Below are 22,476 nucleotides of genomic sequence, written 5' to 3' on the forward strand. Positions count from 1 at the left end.
TGACGTATTCAGCAAAAGAAAAAACATCAACATTGTTCCAGGCGCATTCCCCACATGAGTGGTGTGTGTGCAAAAGTGAGTGCATGGAAAATCAAATTATAAGGCTTGCATCTTTACAGTCAGGTTTGGGAATCGGATTTTGCGGCTTTGGTGTGTTTCCGAGGAGAGAACCCTAAGCTATACGGCACAGGTAAGAAAGTAACATCTATTTCACATAAGGGTCAGCACTTCAAAACGAAGCGCAGTCTGGTCTGTGTGACTACAGTGCAAACACCCCACTGCAGCTACAAAATTCAACTACAAAAAACGTCTATTAAAACTGCATCATCATATTTAACATTATTATTATTATTATTATTATTATTATTATTATTATTATTATTATTATTTGTATGTGTTAAATAAACCGTATGCAGGAGTCATTTTGCTACTTACAATTACAGTGGTAGATCTGCTTGAACCGAAGAGCACGGGTACCTTCAGTTCTGGTTCATTGTGCATTTTCTTTATCATCTGTGATCAGCCCTGTGCAGGTAACGGTTCTCGGCATGCACATTTGCTACAATAAAACATTGAAATAAAACATGTCATGATTTCTATAAATATTAGGAATACTATACTGTACCTCCATTCAATTAGCACCACGTATTCAAAGGATTTATTCATAAAGTATTCTCTTAAAATGCCACGTTCACGAATAGTGATTCTGCAGATTGTATTGAAGGCTGTACTCAAATACTCGTGGTTATCAAGATGTAACATTGTACAAATGAAGTGTTTTTTCATCCCTGCTGGGGTGTGTATCTCTTGAGATGGGGCTATAGTGGAGGCACTATATCCCATTTCATATTCTTCTTGTAATGTAGAGGCTTCTGTATGTATGGAACTTGGTTAGGAGATTCATTAGTACGTATTATTGGCCGTAGTAAAATCTAGGGAGGTACATTTGTCTTGTACATATGTATATATGTATTTGCTTACATTTGTAAGTCGCCCTGGATAAGGGCGTCTGCTAAGAAATAAATAATAATAATATTAATAATATATCAAATGTACATTTGTACTTCTACCCATAGAACCGCTTATCGAATAAAACGTGTTTAGGACACTCTTTAACACAAGTAATTGCGAGTCTTGGTATATATGGAGGGGCCCAGGTAGTATGTTACTATCGTACTTGTCACTGTATTTGAAAAGACAATTAAAGATATTGGTCCAGGGAGCTTTGACACTGGGATAGAATCAGTACATTAGAAGTAAAATACAAATGCACACCTTTTTTCAAATACTGTGTATTTCAAAGAGTTTGTTTCAGTATTTAAGTATGTGGCCGAGCATAAGTTCAGACTGTACAGAATAATGATACTAACTAAAACAAGAGGTTTTGGGGGGGTAAGCTGTGTAAGAAATTAAATAGAAATATGCACTGGTCTTGGTACCCTGGCAGGCCATGGTAAAATGATGAGAATTCTTCAGTATTTCTCAATTCCTTTTCTCCCCAAGCCAGTAGGATTGGTAAGTGAACCTGCTTGTATTATTATTCTTCTGTCGACCATTGATTCTTGTCTTTCTCCCTGCTGGTTGTGTTTTTAATTCTGTCTGTCATTCCAGGAGAAAACGGCGCTCCATTCATCTTCTCCAGCCTTGTGTGACGGTGGAGAGAGGGACACACAGAGGAGAGCTAGAGGACACCCATCCCTCGCTGGTGGTTTTTAACTGTGTTCTGCTGCTACTTTGAAGACATGGAAAATGCATCTCCCCGTGGGTTTATCTTGTGCGCTTGTGGCAAGCACAGGTACGCTTCTACTGATTCTCATGGCAGCTGCATGCACTGCCTGGGCTTGGAACATGCCAAGACATCTGTGTCGGAACGTGGCAAGTGCCCTCACTGTGCCAAGTTTCAGCGGCGTGCATGCCACAAGCGCCTGTCTAAGGTACGAAAGTTCCTAAACCAGATGACTAGTGATAAGAAGACTATCCCTCCTGACCCTAAACCTTTAAAGCCTGTGGTGAGTACACCGGCCAAGGTCACTTTACCAACAGTGATGAAGAAAAGCCTGCAGACAGATGCACCCAGTCAGCCCTCCATGGTGCTGTTCTCTTCTCTATCCACCGCCACATCCACACTGACACCACAATCATCCACAATCCCCATGGTGTTCACAATTCGTTCACCTGCTTCCACGTCTTCCATGCAACACGTGGCACCAGTCCAAGAACCAAAAAGGGAGAATAATACAGGGACAGAACGGCACTCCAGTAATTCTGGCTCTAAAAGCCATTCGCATAGAGGCTCCCACAAGAGGAGGCACTCGTCAGAACGTCGATCTAGACACTTTAGGCAATCCCAGCACGCCAGGCGGTCTCATGGACTTAGTCATGCCCGCTCTAACTCCCCCTCCTCCTCCTATACTTCTTATTCCAGCTCGTCAGACTGCTTCTCCCCTAAGAAAGAGAACAGCTCCCGGCTCTTGGCCCGGTTCTCTGACATGCTAAAGAAGCAGCGAGAGCAGCTGCTGGATGTCATGCACTTGCAGCTGCAAGCACTACAGCAGTCCATGCAGGCGCAGCGTGACTCTATGGAACAACGAGTCGAAGCCCTTGAGAAAAAGCAAAAAAAGTTCCTGTCTGCACCTTCTGTGATGCAAACACAATCCTTGGGCTCAACCCAGGATACAGATTTTGCACATGACGATACCTTCAGACCAGAAGCTGAGCCGACGTGCAAGGATTGGTCAGGATCCACTGCGTCAATGGATTCTGACACAATTACTGTGAAAATTGAGGAGGATCCCATTTCAATTGTGTCTGGCTATGATATTGAGGAAGAGGGGGACGATGAAGATAATGGTGATAGTGAAGATGCTTCTCTGCTCCCGGATGTTACCCCTTCCATGCAAGAACTTCTTTTGGCAGATGACTTGCAAAGCCTGATCTGTCGTGCAGCTGAATACCTGGGAATTGATTTCCCGGCAGTACCAGGAAGATTGACAGCACCAGATCCAACCATGGTACCGGAGTTCGAAAACCTGGTACAGAGCACATGGTCAAACCCAGCTTCATCCCGACCCTTCAAGGAGGTCCATTCTAAGATGTACAGCTTGCATGAATGCCAGGCTCCTGCCTATGACAGAATGCCTCAGGTGAGTGGGCTCATGTCTGCAATCTTTCAGGCTGTGAAGCCAACAGATAGTAAAGAGGCTCCTGTCCCTACAAAGCAGTGGCGGTTCACAGAGGCGCTTGCAGAACGAGTGTACCAAACTGCTGGAATGCTGGCCAGGACTGCAAACTATCTCAGGTACCTGTCAGATTATCAGACACGTCTGCTTGATGAGATCACTGGCGAAGCACCTGCACCACGCTTGCAGGCAGTCTTGAATGAACTGAAACTTATCGCCCAGTTCAGTCTCCAGCTGTCCTCTCATCAGGCTGAGCTCTCTGGTAGGGCAATGGCATGTTCAGTAGCCATTCGTCGACAAGTTTGGATGGCTAACGCCAAGTATACTGATGCTCTGAAGGCAACTGTTGCAGACTTGCCCTTTGTAGTCGGCCACACGTTTGGGCCTCATGTAGATGCAGCCTTTAACGACCTGGTTTGCAAGCAGACATTGTAATTGCATCATTAGTAGATTTAGATTCCTGTACAGTATTTCCCTGTTAAGGAAGTTCCAAATGTTACTGAGTTGAGCCTCGTGTCTGATTCTGTTTATATATACAGTCACTTGTTGCCTGGGTTTCTTAAATCCAGGCATTTCTCCAATCCTGTTATATCTACTCATGGTAGTGTATCTATAGACACTGACATAAAAATGTGAAAATCAGATTAGGAGTAGGAATGCTAAAGCAAATAATTTCTTAGTGTGGTTAGTCAAGTGAAATCAGTTTCACAATGAATGTGTCTTAACATAATCTTTTGGCTTCTCTGCTGTATAAAATATGTACTGTATGTGTAACTGATAGGGGGTGTGCCACTACTTGTACTTTCTGAGTAATTGCCTTTAAGAAAATTGAAGTTGTTAGGTTTAAGTAAATTGAATAAAACAGTGCAACCCCAAGGTTTCCCTTGTTTACACAATTATTGAATACCAATCTATAACAATCAGACAGTGTTATTTAACATAGAACCTGTTGTGATCAAACTAACAAACTTTTATTTAAATTTTATAAGCGATTATTTGTCTTACCTTTCTTTTATCCTTTAGATATGATTTTTTTTTTTTTTTACTTAGTTTCCTTAGAAATTAGTCATCTCTGCAGAATTGTGGGATTGTAGTCCTGGTCAAGGTGTTATTTCTGATAAAACTTGACAAAGGAATACAGGTCCCAGTTTACACAGTGGTAATGTTTATGTGACAAATCGGCTGCATTTTCTGGTTTTGCCACATATTTTTAGTTTACAGCCTCGGTGCAGCAGTACGGCAGTAACAATGTCAGTGTCCCAGATGAGATGGAAAACTCGCTTCCAGTCAGAATTTCCATTGATTGGCACTGTGTTGTAAAGGTGAGGGGAGGGCAGCTATTCTTGTTTGGAAATCAACACAATAATACATAGGTGTGTTTTGATTGCCAATAAATACTTCTTAAAGGCAGTTACTCTGAAATTACAAGTATTGGCACACCCTACTAACTGTATAGCTGTGGTTCCCAACATTCCCAATTCCTTAGTGTTTAGGTATTTCCCCACTGACCAGAGCCAGCATGGGCAAGACATGCTCTAAAACCAATGCCAGTATTTTAGTATTATTAAGAGAGTTTCTGCACCACGTACTGCAAAACACAGACAAGACTATGTCGGGTCCTGATTTACATTGTTTGAGGCAATGCATAATCTGCAAAATCTGTATTCTACATCTTTATAAATTACATCTGCTAGATGTAACAGCATACTGTATACGCAAGATAACGCAATATTGACCTGGTATATTTGTGTTATGTGGTTTGGAAACTCTAATGTTAAAAGGCCCCATTTTAGCAGTGTTTGCATTATTCTGAATTGCTAAATGTTTCAGAATTACATTGCAACCAGGATGATGTTAGAAGAGCTTGTTTAAGATTAACAGGTTGTGTGTGTAAATAGATCCCTTTGTCTAAAGTCTTTCAATGACCACCTCCACATAAGTTCACATATATTTGCATACTACTGTACAGAGCATTTGTGAGCAATAACAAATAAAGAACAGTTTCAGAGAACATTTTGGACCATGTGGTAATACAGGTAATGGCTTGTTAGTCTGGTAAAAAATATAATATTTTATTTTGTTAGTGTTTAATGTTTGCGACAGTAATTGATTATAAATGCAGTATACTTTGCTAAATCAAGTAAGAATGTGATGAATAGTCATATACTCCTTCTCCACTGGCACACCCGACCCGTGAGGGCGTGGTACAGGTACGGGTACGGGTGGTTCTCCACTGGCACATCTGACCTGTGAGGGCTCGGTACGGTACGGGTACAGGTGGTTCTCCACTGGCACATCCGACCCGTGAGGGCTCGGTACGGGTACGGGTACGGGTGGTTCTCCAGTGGCACACCCGACCCGTGAGGGCATGGTACAGGTACGGGTACGGGTGGTTCTCCAGTGGCACACCCGACCCGTGAGGGCTCGGTACGGTACGGGTACGGGTGGTTCTCCACTGGCACACCCGACCCGTGAGGGCTCGGTACGGTACGGGTATGGGTGGTTCTCCACTGGCACACCCGACCCATGAGGGCTCGGTACGGGTACGGGTGGTTCTCCACTGGCACATCCGACCCGTGAGGGCTCGGTACGGGTACGGGTGGTTCTCCACTGGCACATCCGACCCGTGAGGGCTCGGTACGGGTACGGGTGGTTCTCCACTGGCACATCCGACCCGTGAGGGCTCGGTACGGGTATGGGTGGTTCTCCACTGGCACATCCGACCCGTGAGGGCTCGGTACGGGTACGGGTGGTTCTCCACTGGCACATCCGACCCGTGAGGGCTCGGTACGGTACGGGTGGTTCTCCACTGGCACATCCGACCCGTGAGGGCTCGGTACGGGTACGGGTACGGGTGGTTCTCCACTGGCACATCCGACCCGTGAGGGCTCGGTACGGTACGGGTACGGGTGGTTCTCCACTGGCACATCCGACCCGTGAGGGCTCGGTACGGGTACGGGTGGTTCTCCACTGGCACATCCGACCCGTGAGGGCTCGGTACGGTACGGGTACGGGTGGTTCTCCACTGGCACATCCGACCCGTGAGGGCTCGGTACGGGTACGGGTACGGGTGGTTCTCCACTGGCACATCCGACCCGTGAGGGCTCGGTACGGTACGGGTACGGGTGGTTCTCCACTGGCACATCCGACCCGTGAGGGCTCGGTACGGGTACGGGTGGTTCTCCACTGGCACATCCGACCCGTGAGGGCTCGGTACGGGTACGGGTGGTTCTCCACTGGCACATCCGACCCGTGAGGGCTCGGTACGGGTACTGGTGGTTCTCCACTGGCACACCCGACCCGTGAGGGCACGGTACGGGTATGGGTGGTTCTCCACTGGCACACCCGACCCGTGAGGGCTCAGTACAGTACTGGTACTGGTGGTTCTCCACTGGCACACCTGACCCGTGAGGGCTCAGTACAGTACGGGTACTGGTGGTTCTCCACTGGCACACCTGACCCGTGAGGGCTCAGTACAGTACGGGTACTGGTGGTTCTCCACTGGCACACCTGACCCGTGAGGGCTCGGTACGGTACGGGTACAGGTGGTTCTCCACTGGCACACCTGACCCGTGAGGGCTCGGTACAGTACGGGTACTGGTGGTTCTCCACTGGCACACCTGACCCGTGAGGGCTCGGTACGGTACGGGTACGGGTGGTTCTCCACTGGCACACCTGACCCGTGAGGGCTCGGTACAGTACGGGTACTGGTGGTTCTCCACTGGCACACCTGACCCGTGAGGGCTCGGTACGGTACGGGTACGGGTGGTTCTCCACTGGCACACCCGACCCGTGAGGGCTCGGTACAGTATGGGTATGGGTGGTTCTCCACTGGCTATTTCTGATGATTTGAAGCAAATAGACATAAACCGACATAAACCCAACTCTGTACATCCTTTTAAACACTTATTTTTTAATGATTCCAACATTAGATCAGCTGCTATTTAGACTGAATACACCCCATAGATTTTTCATAAACTACAAGCCATTTCCCTTGTTCTAGTTAGCAAACTTGTTTTTCCTGTATCGGTTTGTTTTTTGTTGCTCCTGTACATGTGCTGCCATTTTGTATTTGTATTAATTTATTTATTTTTTTTACAATTTACTATTTACTCATGAATGAATCTGATCAGAGAAATCCACACAGCATATTAACATGTTATAAATCACAAAAATAAAAATTGAACTCAGGAATTGCTAATAAACTTACGTGTGTTGTAAACAGGTGATGACTTTACACAGGATAAGGTGTTCTGGAATTATGGCAAATACATCATTTAAAATGATTTCTAAATGAATTGGTTTCCAATATTTCCATGTCAATGTGCACTCAATTGAGCGTGCTGATGTGTGCATACTAACAGCAGCTTTAAACCAGGTAGGTGGTAAGTGCCCCACCAAATTACAAATGAAAGCAGAGAAACGTAATGCCCTACAACGTGCTTATTTTATTTCAGCTTCAGATAATTCTGTTTTTAGGACTGTATATAAACGTATATCAAATATGTTTGATACTTCTGCCCAACTCAAACCTGGTAGTTTTCCATTCCCAGACATTTTTGTTTAGATCTCTGAAAATCAACTACTCAAGATTAAATACCCAAAGACAATTATTTTGTTTGTTTTTTCACTCAAGCTTGCATAATAATACTGGGGCAGTAGACACAAGAAATATATTTTATTGGCAATTTTACAGATCAGAAAGAGCATAACATTTTGCCCATAATACACAATATAATATGAACTCCCTACTCTAGTACACCACACATGGCAAAGAAAATACTGTGTCCACAGAGCGCCAAGCTACCCCTTGAACAGAAACATTTTAACCTGTAGTAGGGGGCTGTGTTGTCCAGTGGTTAAAAAAGGGCTTGTAACCAGGAGGTCCCCGGTTCAAATCTCACTCACTGACTCATTGTGTGACCCTGAGCAAGTCACTTAACCTCCTTGTGCTCCGTCTTTGGGGTGAGACGTCGTTGTGACTGCAGTTCACACACCCTAGTCTCTGTAAGTCGCCTTGGATAAAAGAGTCTGCTAAATAAACAAATAATAATACAAGTAAACCATCAGAGAATACTGTACCATCATCTAATGAAATGTTACCACGCCATGTCCCTTTCTTACTGTTTAGTGTCCTAGCAATTGAACTCAAGGAGCTAGCCGTAATTTTGGCATTGCCCTCACCAACATGGCGCCCTAAGCCTAAACTCCTATATTTGTCGCTAAAGAAAACGTCATCAGACATTCAGGCATCAGCGGCTTCAGTTCTCGTCTCGTGTTAACAACTGGGTGATTAATGCTGTCTAATTTGCAACTTTTGGTAAAGCGAGTTCACAGTACTATCGCATACATTATGAGACGGGCGTTTATCAGCCTTGTGAGCAAGGTCCTGCTCTATCAGAGCTGTACAAGCGTCCCTTTGAACACGAAACTACGCCGGAAAATGGTAAGACTATTACGACCTTTTCATATTCATAATGTCATTCATTGAGTGATCTGTTTAAAAACGGGCAGGCGGTTGTCGCTCGAATCGACACGTTTGTATTGTCTGTAAGTGAAAGGTCCAAGGTAATTCATTATTATTAAAAAAGGACAGCATATTCACTTTATTTAGGTTTATATATCTAAATTAGATGTATGGACCCAGTGTTCAAAATGTTTCTTTTATTCTAGAGAGAAGCTGCCCTAAATACGTTTAGTGACTGGAGTGGACAGTGTTTCTGATATTTCGTAATGCGGTATAGAATAGTTATATTTAGTATAAAAGGTATATATTTCGAGGAGAAAAGGTTTTAAAAAAAATCTCATATGTAATATTGCACAACGGAACATACATTAATGGCAATACTAAAAAGCTACTTTTGTTTTCTAATGTAAATATTTACAGAAATTAATATAATATATATATATATATATATATATATATATATATATATATATATATATATATATATATATAAATTATTACGGTAGGACACATGACATATTATTCATGTTTTGTTATAGAAAATAGCGTAAAAAAAAAAAAAAACTCAGATGAGTCATGAAGTCTCAACATGCAGCATAGTGAGCTTCAAAGTTCCTCAGTCCACTTGTAGAACAGTGTTTACAGTGCTACCTGCAGACACTGTAACTTGTTTAATATTGGCATTTATTACCTAGTTTGTGAGACCTGCCACAGCTGTACCCTTAAAACTGACCATCAGATCCCTAAATTATCAAATAGATAGTTCCATCCTCACACAAGGTTGCAGATTCCAGTCTGAAAACAGAGAATGAGTCAAAAGTGAAACACACAGTATGATCCTAATACGCTAAGACACATTTGAGCACAGTTCCTTGAGATGTGTGAGTGCGTGCTTGAATCATGTGTTGTGCTACAGGTGGTAGGGCTGGGGAACCCTGGCATGGGCAGCACGCGGCACAGCGTGGGGATGGCAGTGCTGGGGGCGCTGGCTGGCAGGCTGGGTGTGGCGGAGCACTGGCGAGTTGACAGGCAGGTGTCGGGGGAGCTGGTCCTGTCCGAGCAGGAAGGGGTCCAGCTGGTGCTGCTCAAACCCTGTCTCCTCATGAACATCAATGGAGCCAGCGTGGCCAAGGCAGGTGCGTCGCTGCTGTTTCCAAACGCTGTGCCCTGATCTTTGTTTTAATTAAAATTTACCAAGAGTGTCTCAAATTATTATCCCGCTGTGAAGGGTATAGTAGAGGCAGTCATACGTATGTTACACTTCACAAAATCTCCAGATATCTGGAAATTGTCATGAAATGTGATAATGACATTATATATGATAAGTAATTGATAATAGCAGATTCTGGGGATGTAGGGGGTGTCTGTCTGTACATCCGTCCATCTGTATATCACACATACATGTTTACATATACAGGAGAACCGAGAAACTTGGTATTAACATATTGTATGTCCATCAGTACACCTGGATAAAATCGCTCCTCAAACTGTCATGAAGCGTGAGCATTCATATTCTGAACTGTTCTTGTGTGTCACGTCATCTTCTTTTTCATCATACTGATAGCGCGCTTTTTTTATTTACCACCATGGCGGGATATTACTGACATACGTGTTTCATTAATAAACACATTATTCAATTAATATTCTTTTCTTTTCTTTTTAAGCTGAGAAATTTAAAATTATGCCAGAAGACATTTATCTGATTCATGATGAGCTTGACAAGCCCCTTGGGAAATTTGCAATGAAACAAGGAGGCAGTGCGAGGTAAGGAACAAAATCTGGACCTGACGGATCTGCCAGCATTCCCGTATGAGAGGTGTGTGTGGACCAGTGTGACATAACCATGTGGAGCTTCATTAACAATCTAGAGCTGTTTCATATTTAGTGTGTGAGCAGTGCTGTTCAGAGATGCATTGGAACTGCCCTTCTACCAGCACCCTAGATAACCTGCACCTGTTCAAAAGGTAGAAAGAGAAGAGACCTCAGCACTCCTACACCAGATTAAACTGTGTAACACAATTTTTGTTCCTGGGTAGTAAGTGTTATTTCCTAATTGCTTATGCCTCAAAAGTATAGAAAATGGCTATTATTCCCCACAAACTTTGCTTTTGTGACCAGGACAGTGATATTTTGAAATTTACCTATTTCCAATGAGAAAACGGGCGAATTTGTGTCTTTTCGTTCACATAAAGTCAGAAAAAAACAACATATGAATCCAAATTAACATGTATTTATACTAAATACAAAAATGACTACAAAAGATTTAGAAGTGAGTAGTTTTTCGAGATTTACGATTATACTGTAAATCACTTTCATGAATCAGCCCCCAAATGTAGTCTCCCATCATGTTCTCGTTATACTGTCCTTGGTAGCGGCGTTCAAAGTCCAGTATATCCTGGTGGATCAGCACCTTCCGGGGGTCCACCAGTGGCTCCCACTTGACGTTGTTCCTCCCCACAGAGAACTCGGTCCGCTGTGGCCAGTCCCGCCTGTGGCAGTGCGCCTTGGTGTCCCTGCTGTCCCAAAGGCAAAGATAGCAGGGAAACTTGGTAAAACCGCCTTGGAGACCCATCAGGAATGCCACCATTTTGAAGTCTCCTATGACCTTGATGCCATCTCAGAAAAATGCAGATATGTATCCACTTAGGCAGCTGGAACTAAACTGAACTGGTGGGCTTAAGGCCCTGTATTTATACTACTATTTATATTACTGGAAAGTTCTAGAAAGTTCTAGAAGTTACTCCAAGTTTACTCAGCACTGAATCTATCTGGAATGTTCTGGAAAATAGGTACATTTCAAAATATCACTGTCCTGGTCACAAAAGCAAAGTTTGTGGGGAATAATAGCCATTTTCTATACTTTTGAGACATAAGCAATTAGGAAATAACACTTACTACCCAGGAACCAAAAAAAATAAAAAAATTGTTACACAGTGTTATCATATGGGATAACAGCTCCCCCATCCTAAAAAAAGAAGCAACACATTTTGCTTAGTAATATTTTTGCTGCCATTGGATAAATGTATTTTCAGAATCGTTGTCTCTTTACTTTCCAGGGGTCACAATGGAGTGCGTTCCTGTATGGACTGCCTGAAAACTGACGTAAGCTGGCTGGTGTTAGTCTTGGTTTCAAATGCTAGTTTTGTGGATATACCAGTTCTATGTCATTATCTATTTATATTTTGCTCTGTGTGAGTTGGGGTTAGTCTCTAGTTTTAGGACCAAGTACTGTTCACTACAAGTGGACACACAATTGTTTGGATTTTTTGGTGTCTCTGTACAGTCATGTGCAAAAGATTTGATCTCAGTGTAACCAAATAAGGTAGTAGTCCCAGAGCACGCCTACTTGTTTCCAGAACCTCCCAATACTACTAAATAGACTAATAAAAACACTACCTCATTAATTTACTGCCTATTAAACAACAACCAGACACTGTTACCCGTAGTTTTCTATGAAGGTCAGCCGCCCTGTTATTACTCAGTAACGGAAAGATGACACCAATTAACTACAGTGTCAAAGCCTCATACAGTATCTCAGAAACAAAGTGATTTATATGGTTTAGATGAACCATGCTTGCTATTTTAGTGGCCTTGAAATCAACCTAATATGTGCGATGAATATAGACTGTACACATTGAGGTATTGTCCTGATGTTTGGTACACAGTTGTATTCTTTGATAATCTTAGTTAGGCTAAGTGCTTAATTAGACCTTTTTAATTGTTTTCAACTCTTAACAGTTGCAGATTTCAAGTTAGCTATAACATTTTATAAGTAACTTGAAATCTGAGATTGAGAACTCATTTGGAATGAAAACCAGCAGGCACATTGGGCCCCCAGGACCAGGGTTGAGAAACACTGACCTAGATGATTCCCCCTGGGATGCTGATCACAAAGATTACATTGAATATTTCTGCTGTAATAACAAGGATAAGACTACGAAAATACACCTGTGTGACTAAGATATATCAAAGGCCAATATCTTTCAAGAAACCCCATTTTCCCCAGATGGTTTCCTTAAAATGTTAATGAACATGCTGCTTGTGCCCGTCTGTCTCAGGTGATGCCACGCATGAGGATCGGTATTGGCAGGCCTGCAGGGAAGGTGTCGGTGGAGCGCCACGTCTTGGGCAGATTCTCCACAGAGGAGCAGGAGCTAGTGAGAGCGGTGCTGGAGCAGAGCGCAGAGCTGCTACTCCAACACATCACAGCCAGCAGCAGCGAGGGGACAGGGGCGCAAGGCATGACACTGCCACAAGGGGGCAGGGTCACTGCTAAAACATGACACTAGGATGCTGCATTCAGGGGGAAACAAATATCTGTTTAAAGAGTCTTAAACAAACAGAAGCAGCCTGGAATTCTGCGATGGCAATTTTGCGCGAACCTGGGAACCAGAAAACTGTGCAAAAGTGAACATGTCCTCGTGGATGTGTATTTATTATTATATTTAAACATGTGTTATTCTGAAAGACCGAGAACCAAAACACAGTGTTGAATGGTATCTGTGCAAGCCACTTGGCTGAGCTCCACAACTGCATCTCTGACCTGAAGGATCACCCTTTGGTACTCTTGGATGCCTAACCGTGATGTGATTTTGGAGAGTTGGCTGATGCCACTAAACACATTTCACTTGTTACCTATAATAAGACAAGTTACTTTAAATAAGGGTAATTTAAATAATGTTATTTATATTACAGGTGAAAATGCATCAAGTAAATGATGGATATTTTTTCAAAGTTGTATTTTATACTGAATAGTGAAATATAGAGGGAGCGCCGTATAGCCACATCTCATTTTAAGCACATTGGGATTAAATTACTTTCCCCTAAAAAGGGTTACCCAGTGAGTGAATGGGCCTGATTTTTGCCCATAATAAGAGGATCTCCAGTTTGCCATCTGAACTTAATATAGTTGCTCCTTTATGAGTAAATATCAGTCCTTCTCAACCCCCAGTACATTTTATATAGAAAAAAGTGTGGGTTAATTTACATGGGAAAATACAGTTTGAGGTGGAGATGTGAAAATAGCAACACCCAGTTGATAGTGTTCTCATTAAGTTCTGTGCTCTAACCAATATACCACATTGCCTCCCAGACTTGTGCAAACCAAGACAAAAGCTCATTAAATAATGTAGCAGGGCACACTCAGAAATCAGATCCATCCTACAGTGTTTTTAATGTTTTTATTTGAAATCAAAAAGATAAAAGCTGTGCGTCTAACAATTTCTTCAAACGGGAACACACACACAGTTGCTGTGTGTAGAAGTTTTTATTTTGTTATTCAGCTGTAATCTCAGGGAGGAATGCTGCAGCTCTCCCTGCTGTTGTGACTAAAGCCTCCGAGTCCTAGAAGAGAGGAGGCTGTGTTAATGTTTCTGCCTTTACCTTGTGATAAAAATAATCACCGATACAGCAAATACTGTTTACACAAAACGACTGTTTAAAAGTAAAATTGGGACCGGCTTGATTTTGTTTTATTTTGTCTGCTCTATCTACTGTGGTAATGGGGGGTGCTGTGCTGTTCAGAGATAACCAGGGCCTGTTGTACCAGCATCCCATCTGCATTTTTGCTTTACAGACGGACATATTTAAATCTCTGTGTGTGGCAGTGTAGCTCTGATTACCATCATAACATCCTGTTTGACCCCTAAAATACACACACACTATTTACCTGGCCCAGGTGTTTGTGCAGCTCAAGCTGTGTACTCCTGGAGAGAGGTGCCACTTTGTTCAGGGTGGTAGCAAGGGTCTGCTCTGGCCGAGGCACCAGCCCAAGGTCTCCTATTCTGTAGTGCGGCAGGAGTCTGGGAGCCTTGAGCAGCACAGAGAGTCTGCAATAAGAAAAATACATTTCATTCAGGTAATAGGTAATACTTCCTTTTCAAATGATCCAAAATTAAAAAAAATATATATTTAAAATGATCCACAATTTAAAAAAAAGACTGCATCTGTTAAGCCTGACACATTTACATTTTTTTAAATACTTTTTTTTTTACTTACATAACAGTAAGTAAACTAAACTGTGCAACTTAAACTGCTGAATTAAAAAATAAGCACTGTATTATCTAGGAACCAGCACATGCAATGAAACTAAACCTAACATTCAAAACGTTTCTTATTAAACCACATAGCTATAAATGTTACCATTTAGTAAGCAGTAGCTAATCAAACACAATCTGAAATGGGCAAAACATGTAGCTGCAGTACAGCACTCAGAACATGTGGACAGCTAATGAAAAGGCAAGGACACAGCTGACATATTTGCCATTGCAACCAACCCCTAATGAGACTTTGCCTTTAATGAATTAAAGGGCTGGTGTCGCAGAGTCTTTAGTGAACACGTTTTTATGCTTGAACTGTACTGCACCTGTCTGACCCAGGCTCGGTTCTGTGTTCATGGATAGAGGCTGCCTCCCTTTTGAATTCCTTCAGAGCAGGTCCAACTCCTAGCAGAGCGGCGCTGTCCAGCAGGGAAAGCAGCTTCTCCATCATCTGCCTCCTGCGCACGTGGGTCTGGATCTCAGGGTCAGCCTCCTTCATAGTAGACGGCACCTCCTGTAGGATAACACAGGACATGTTACTCAGGCAGCCAAACCAGAGAGGGTTTTGGTGCAGCAGCAAGTGGCAGAGGTGTAGTGGGTCCTATTCAGAAAACTGAAAGGACTATTTTAAGGGATGTTATTAAAGAACTGTTTATAAACTTAGACTAATGCACAAAAAACTAAAAGAGCTATTACTGTCACATTACTGTAGCATTCAAGTGTACACAGTTACGGCCTACCCTGTAAAATAAAAAATAAAAAATAAAAAGTTGTATTTTTTACAGGGATTGTTCTCTTTATTTCACTTTTTTAATTGCATTTACAAAATTGACAAAAAAATAATTATTTAGATAGAACTTTTGTTACAGCACTGTCTCTGATTGTATATGGCGCAGTGTAGGACTGCGTCATATACTGTCAATGCATCTATAATACTATTTAAGTACAATATTTGTAATTTTGTTGTTTTGTTTATTTTAAGGGAGGGCAGACCATGTAGTTCTAACAATTCAAGTCATCACCACAGTCAAAACCCAGGATTCAAAAGACTCAAGATCACAAAAGACTCAATTGTCCCCACTCCCTTACGAGCAGAGCCTCCTTGAGAGCGAAGGCTGCCTCTTTGAGGACTCTCTCCAGCTGGCCCCTGCTCTGCCGCTCTGCTATCAGACACCTCTTCAGATCCTCAGCCTCTGCATGCTTCACTCCCTGCTCGTCTTTCCTTGAGGCCAGCTCCTGTCTGCAGAAAAACCAAACTGAAGATATAGTAATAACGACAATGAGCCTTTCTCTACATAAACTCTCAGGGTCAATTGCAGTGTACCAAATGTAGTCCACTTGATGTGTCTCACTAGTGGATTAAGCAGGTTTAGTCCACTTGAGTGGACTAAAGTTATTACACCATCTAATCTCGATTGCAGCGTACCAAATCAGATTTGTGATGATCCTGTTCAAGTGGATTAATTTAGTACTGTGAAGGATAAGACTAACGTAGTAAGCTTGCTCGTCCTAAGCATTAACTGTAAATTTTTTTGCAGAGACAGCTGCATTTTTCCTCTAAAACGACAAGTAACAACTGAAAACTTTATTCTGTACATTTCTTATGTCCGTCACGTTCGGGCAGTCAGATCCGTGAGGATAAAGTCTCACGCAAAATATAAAGGCCCTACATTTTAAATAAACTTTATTTAACATGTTTCATTGGACTTTATGAAGCAAAATGTGTTAATTCTATAGGGTGATGCAAATCTTTTGGCCATAGCTGTAGGCTAGTCCCCATTCTCGGTCTAACTTGTTCCACTTGTTCCGATCAGTTAAACCATTGGTTTGGTACACTGCAATCAGGATTAGGTTAGTACAGATATGCAGGATTTTCTAGTCTGCATTTTAGTCCACTTGATCATGTAGACTAAATCACTGGCACACTGCAATTGACCTTCAGTTTTCATAGGTGTTTGTATTTTCTTACTGGGAGTTACATGTGCAGTCGGCAAAATGGCCATTAAAAGTAAACTGGTGTTATTTTTCAGTTGCAGAAATATTAAAAATTATAATTTTGTAAATGGAAATAATTCACAATGGCACTAAAAACAATCCTGACCAGTTTACTGTTGAGAAAAAAAATACTGTCAAGAAAGGCCTCTGGCTTGGTCTTGTAGGAAACTTAGTAGCCCATGGATCCCTACTGTGATGGCTTGTGTTTAAAGTCAAATAGCTAAGAATCCTCTTGGGCATAAAAAAAGCAGCAGCAGGAGGTTTTGTCAAAAAAGTACCAAGAAATGTCCCTGTCATGACAGACAATAAACAGCGAAGAAAGGAGCTCTCTTCAGCCAATCACAACCCCTGAATATCCCATACATATTAGGCATTACCATTTTTATCCTGGTAATAAAAAAAGATTAAGAGATTATTAAAAGATGACATGTTTTTTTAGTTTAATGTTTTAATGTGATATATTTTTAAGAGCCCATTTTTTTGTCTGGTGGGAAGGGCCTTGTAATTGACAGATTAAACACATTACATGATAAAGAACTCCTAATCCTAGCTCTTTATAGATTCTTCATGTCCTGACAGGAACATTTCATGATACAGCCTCAGCGCATTACCTTAGGACCTCCACTTCTTGTTGTAGGGTGGCATGGTCAGACTTCAGCTGGTCATACTCATGTTCCTTTTCCATGTATTCTTGCAGCACATACTGCTGCTCCTTGCACTTCTCTGTCAATATTCTCACCACCTGAAACAGGCATCAATAACAGACATGGCTTTAGCTTTCAATGTATAATTTCACACTGACAGTGCAATAAAAAAAACCTTAATAAACATTCATTAAAATTCAACTTAATGAGGGAAACAATATCATACAACCTAAACAGCAATAAAAAAGACAGGAAATCCAGTTATTAATTCAATACACTAGCTCTGTAACACTAACATTAAAGCCAAATATGAATTTCAAGTTTCAAGCACACTGCTACAGAACAAGAGCAGTAGATGATCAAGCATGACATTATTTTTTAAATGTAAAATGTAAATATTGATGTAAACATTGAAACCTTTTTCATGAGGTTTTTTGTTTGTTTTTTTGGGCCAAACTCAGCCTTTACGGATCCTCTAACTCCCCTAGCTCCCCTAGCTCCCAGGATCCGATGTACCTTCTGATTGCTGAGGCTCTTCCTGGCTAGGTCCTTTTGCCCGTGCTCCAGCACTCCCAGCTGCTGTTTCTGCCGCTCCTCCAGCTCCTTCAGGGCCTGGTTCTCCTGCAGCAGCTCCAGACTCTTACTGGAGCTCTTGCTTAGCTGAGCGGTCACAGACACGTTCTCCCGGATCATCCTCTTTGTGGTTTCTGCCATTTGCTTGTCTGAGACCCGGCGAAACTCTGCCGCCACCGCAGCCACACGTACCATCATCTCCTTCTTCAGCCTTCAGGGAGGGTACAGAGCATTTACAACTATCAGCTTACTGAGTCTATAGGATGGAGCCGCAATCACAGAGGGAATACGTGTACCTGCAGCTATAACGACCGCTGGGGAATATAAACAAACTGGGCAGTCAACACACTAGAGTGCACACAAGGTTCTATATCATTCATAACTACACTCAAAAGTGCCTCACTTAGAAATTTCTAAAAGAAAATAAACAACAAACATTTCAACTTGAAGTGAACACACAGACCATATTTAACTTAAAGCAAAGATGGCAATTGTGGACTAACATTTCAAGTGTGAATTTGGTTATTATAAATTTGCTAGCCTATGTTCAGTTTTTTTATGGAGACAGAAATTAGTAAAGTTAGCTTTCTTTGAACAGCAAAATGAAACCTAAAGGTTTTGTTATCAGAATTGGTTTAATGTAAACTCTGTACATATTGATTGGGTCATAATGAACGCTGGAATAGCTCTAACTCGCTGAAGAAAGGATCAAAACGTGAGGTTCTCATTCCCCCTCATGTAGCAGTTTTATAGAGTGGTGGTAAATGAGAGTAACCTGTCTTTGTCCACCACTGCCTTCTTCTCCAGGTTAGAGATGGTGGTCTGGTGCTCCTGCCCCTGTTTCTCCAGCTGCTCTTCCATTTCAGTGAGCCGTCCCATCAGCTCTTCCTTCTGCACCCGGAACTCCTCCACAGACGCCAGCTTCCCCGCTGCAGGCACAGAAAACTCTTCAGAACACCAGCAAGACTAGAATCTACAAAGTCACAGTAAGCAATTCAACTCTGACATGTTAGCTTTGCTCGTAGTTTATCCAGGATGGAGCCATGACCATATTTTCTTTTAAGGATAAAATAAATTTACTCTTCAGTGTTTTTTTGTTTTTTTTAAAGAAACAAAAGAAAACTGATGATAAGGATAGAAACCTATAACGGTATACATTTACATTTACACTACATAGTACAGAGCAGAACACACAATCCTCATTAAAAAAAACAGTGCACACACACGCACAGTTTATCAGATTATACCCAAGTGCAAAAAAGGAAGTTCTATAGGAAGCAATTATGGTGTTCACAATGTAAAATAGGTCAGACAGACTGCGATAGTTTATTAGGGTCCTCATTCAAAATATCACAAATAACAAAATACAGCCAAGGACACTGGCAATGTAAGAAGAAAAAGAAGTCCAGACAGCTGAAGCTGCACATCAAAGCTCCTCAACTAACAGATGTTTCCAGTCTTGTAACATATTAGTTGTCTCAAAAGCAAACTTCCCAATGTTTCGGTATGTTTAACATGGCTTTGGCAAGAGAAGGTGTGTTTGAAAACAAACAGTAGAGGTACTTAAAGGCTTTTGATGCTATGATATCTACAGTCACTTATTTATATTTAAATCTATTAATGTGTGTGTGATGTCATTTACTACAAAGTCAATGATGCAACAATCTACTATTCTTTCCTATTTAAACCTTCAGGCATCATGGCATTAAGTCTATTTATCCATTTATTTTCCTTTATTCTTCTATATTTCACATTATCTAATTTTGTTTCTTCTAAAACTACAAATTTTAGACCATTCATATTATGTTTAGTTTTTGTAGTGTTGATATTGGTTCATTTACTTTTTTGTTTCTTGTGTTTGATAGGTGAATTCTGTATTATTTTATATAATGCTGTACTTGTCTCTCCTACATATTTTATTTTGTTACATTTTTGGCAAAATACCATAAAGAAGGTTGCTAGTTTTGTCCGGCTTCTTAAGACTGAACATTTATATTATCTATCTGCGATTTCACTTTTACCTTTACAAATATATTTGCATACTTTACATGTGCTCTTACCGGTTTTAATGTCCTTTATGTCCAATTATTTTACCTCTATTTTTCTCCAATTATGTTCCCTCACTGCAATCCCCATAAATGCTCAGGAGAACTGAAGGTCAGTGGGGGTCCTCCGATCCCCAAACCAATTGCCTCTTTATACCCAGTACTACGACTAGCCTTCCAGATCGCTGCTGGCCAGTATACTCGGCTGTACAGCTGATTTTGTCTCCCTAACCTCGAGCGTGCCAAAGCCAATGCGACGATCCCTGTGGAATCTAGGAACCTCTAATGTGACAGTGTCACTGGAGACAGGCAAGCTGCCTTACCCAGGATCATGTTCTCAGAGGTGAGCTGGTCCTTGCTCTCCTGGAACTCGTGTCGGAGCTGTGCCAGCTGATTCTCACAGGCTTCCTTCTCTGCCTCCTTGGCCTGCTGGAGTCCAATGAGCCGGTCAGTGAGGTCAGCCAGTTCATCCGCTCGCTGGTCTAGAGAGCGCTTCAGGAAGGACACGATCTCCTTCTTGTCCTTGGTCAAGCGATCTAATTCAGAGCTAAAGTCCTTCTCCCTGACCTCCAGCTCATCACACTTGTGCTGGTATCTGCAGGGATGAATACAGGGTCATGGGAGAAGGGCCAGGGAGGTGTACACTACAATTCATAGGAATGAACACTAAAGATAACACACACTGCATGGCTTTGATTCTAGCCTACACATCACTATCCAAAGAAAACAAAGACAATACATCATTTTCATGTATAATGTAATACTACGTTTCTTTTTAGTACATCTATATTAATATGATACTACATTTCAGTCAATCACAATAGATGTTAGAGATAACTTTAACAAAATTTAAATAACAAATACAAGCAGTAACTTTTATATCAATGACACAATAATCCTGTAAATTCATAATACAGTCAACCCCTTTTAATATCACTTCAATGAGACTGGTGATAATAAGCAGAGTTGACTTGATGAGTATATTCAGAACATTTTCAATATTGTATGCAACTTCTTTGTGTAAATCTCAGTTGCATTACTGTTAATTACATGTGAGGAATATCAACCAGTGTGATAACAACTGGAGCTTTCCCTCACGGAAATATTCTGCCCGGGACATTTCAATGTGATGCAAATAAGCGCATTTGACAGTTTCACATATGCTGACTGCAATTCTCATCAGGTTGGAATCAAATTCATGTATGTCTTATGTTTAGTGAAACAATAAAAAAATCTGCTTTTTTTATTCAATTTACTATTTTTTCAAATAGACTACAAAACTAGTAAGAGAAAACATTTAGCCCATATATATATATATATATATATATATATATATATATATATATATATATATATATATATATATATTCCATCTGTTTTCACTTCTGAGCTGCAAAATTTACAGCATGATTTTCAAAAGGGGCAAATAAGAACAAAGTCGCAAAGTGATTTCTAAAAGCTGATTTGGGTCACTATGGTATACGTCTTTCAAAGGGTTTAGAGAAATGAGTCATGTAGTCACTTGCTGGCGCTTTAAAAATATAAATAAAGTGATGTGGTTACATTAGTCAGGTTTTTAAAAATCATTTTACGACCTCGTTCTTATTTTGCCCCTTTTGAAAACGCTGTTAATATGTTACAAGCCGGCAGATACTTGCAGTATATTATTGTAATATTGAACAGGTTTGTGAGGAGCACTGCGGCTTTACCTAGAATTCAGGAACGTGTCTAAACAAATTGATTTTTTTTCTGTTTGTTGGGTATATCTATGAACTACGGTACTTCCGCCTCCCCCTCCCGTCCCTGTAGGTGAGGCACAATGTGAAGAATACATGAATAAATAAATACATAAATACGAGTCACATTGCAATGTGACCTTCCTGTGTCCGGTGTAAACTGACCTCTCGAGTCTCTCTTCCAGGTCCCGAATCTGGATCAGGTAGAACTCCTTGTCCAGCTCTGTTAACGGCTGCTCTATCTTCTTTTCTCCAGCTGGCGTTCCCCCTTTCACCTTCCCCTTATCTTTCTTTTCCCCCTTTTCAGCGCTTTTCCCTTTCTTTTTTGGAGGCATCCTTTATTTCGTTCTCTCCTTCCAACCGAACCCCAAACCTTTTTATTTTTTGTGCCAAATTACTTTCTCGGCTAAGCACTCTGTTTGGGTAAAGTGCCTGCGAGGTTGCCAGGTGTGACGTCATGTACATAGCAACAAGCCACAAAGCCCGATGCGGGAATGTACAGCTCGTGAACCATTTAAAGGGGCAGTTAGTTTTAACTGAATTGATATTCAAAATAAGCGGGTGACAACCTCCCTCTTCATAAAGAACATTTTATATGATAAATCGTTATGTCAACAGAAGAGATAAAAAAAAAATCGATTAAATATCCCACTTTACCGAAACGTACACATTTAGAATATTTGAAGGTCCCAGATGGCCAATAGTTGAAAAAACGAATACATTGACTACAGCATATACACATTCTAAAAACATGCTTACTATTCTGGGATACTGGATAAAAAAAACCTGACATTTCAAA

The 22,476-nt window shown here is 41.5% G+C and overlaps 3 protein-coding genes across 3 annotated transcripts; 2 read left to right on the forward strand and 1 right to left on the reverse strand.

Moving 5' to 3' along the window:
* The first annotated feature begins 8 nt into the window (after window positions 1-8).
* LOC117396664 (uncharacterized) lies at window positions 9-6,573 on the forward strand. Its single transcript, XM_033994784.3, has 2 exons — window positions 9-190; window positions 1,612-6,573. Exon 2 carries the CDS (start codon window positions 1,743-1,745, stop codon window positions 3,612-3,614), a length of 1,872 nt encoding a protein of 623 aa, XP_033850675.2. The 5' UTR covers window positions 9-190; window positions 1,612-1,742; the 3' UTR covers window positions 3,615-6,573.
* Window positions 6,574-8,368: 1,795 nt separating this feature from the next.
* LOC117396666 (probable peptidyl-tRNA hydrolase) lies at window positions 8,369-13,670 on the forward strand. Its single transcript, XM_033994787.3, has 5 exons — window positions 8,369-8,625; window positions 9,563-9,782; window positions 10,311-10,410; window positions 11,703-11,748; window positions 12,705-13,670. The coding sequence occupies exons 1-5, from the start codon at window positions 8,476-8,478 to the stop codon at window positions 12,927-12,929; spliced, it is 741 nt and encodes a 246-aa protein (XP_033850678.3). The 5' UTR covers window positions 8,369-8,475; the 3' UTR covers window positions 12,930-13,670.
* Window positions 13,671-13,809: 139 nt separating this feature from the next.
* LOC117396665 (cilia- and flagella-associated protein 157) lies at window positions 13,810-22,143 on the reverse strand. The gene is made up of 9 exons (XM_033994786.3): window positions 21,843-22,143; window positions 20,265-20,536; window positions 18,672-18,825; window positions 17,840-18,107; window positions 17,291-17,421; window positions 15,774-15,924; window positions 15,011-15,198; window positions 14,315-14,474; window positions 13,810-13,989 (listed from the first exon to the last, which is right to left on the reverse strand). The coding sequence occupies exons 1-9, from the start codon at window positions 22,010-22,012 to the stop codon at window positions 13,921-13,923; spliced, it is 1,563 nt and encodes a 520-aa protein (XP_033850677.1). The 5' UTR covers window positions 22,013-22,143; the 3' UTR covers window positions 13,810-13,920.
* Between the last annotated feature and the right edge of the window lie 333 nt (window positions 22,144-22,476).

Source organism: Acipenser ruthenus, chromosome 31 (genome assembly GCF_902713425.1).
Source record: "Acipenser ruthenus chromosome 31, fAciRut3.2 maternal haplotype, whole genome shotgun sequence".
NCBI classification, from domain to species: Eukaryota; Metazoa; Chordata; class Actinopteri; order Acipenseriformes; family Acipenseridae; genus Acipenser; species Acipenser ruthenus.

Excerpts from the sequence above, each read along its gene's own strand:
- LOC117396664 (XM_033994784.3), top strand. The coding sequence starts at position 1,743 with ATGGAAAATGCATCTCCCCGTGGGTTTATCTTGTGCGCTTGTGGCAAG.
- LOC117396665 (XM_033994786.3), bottom strand. The coding sequence starts at position 22,012 with ATGCCTCCAAAAAAGAAAGGGAAAAGCGCTGAAAAGGGGGAAAAGAAA. Across the intron at positions 17,422-17,839 it reads AGAGCCTCAGCAATCAGAAG|GTGGTGAGAATATTGACAGA; the intron begins GTACATCGGATC and ends TGCCTGTTTCAG. Across the intron at positions 15,925-17,290 it reads CAAGAAGTGGAGGTCCTAAG|ACAGGAGCTGGCCTCAAGGA; the intron begins GTAATGCGCTGA and ends GTTTTTCTGCAG.
- LOC117396666 (XM_033994787.3), top strand. The coding sequence starts at position 8,476 with ATGCTGTCTAATTTGCAACTTTTGGTAAAGCGAGTTCACAGTACTATC. Across the intron at positions 8,626-9,562 it reads CGAAACTACGCCGGAAAATG|GTGGTAGGGCTGGGGAACCC; the intron begins GTAAGACTATTA and ends GTTGTGCTACAG. Across the intron at positions 11,749-12,704 it reads TGGACTGCCTGAAAACTGAC|GTGATGCCACGCATGAGGAT; the intron begins GTAAGCTGGCTG and ends CGTCTGTCTCAG.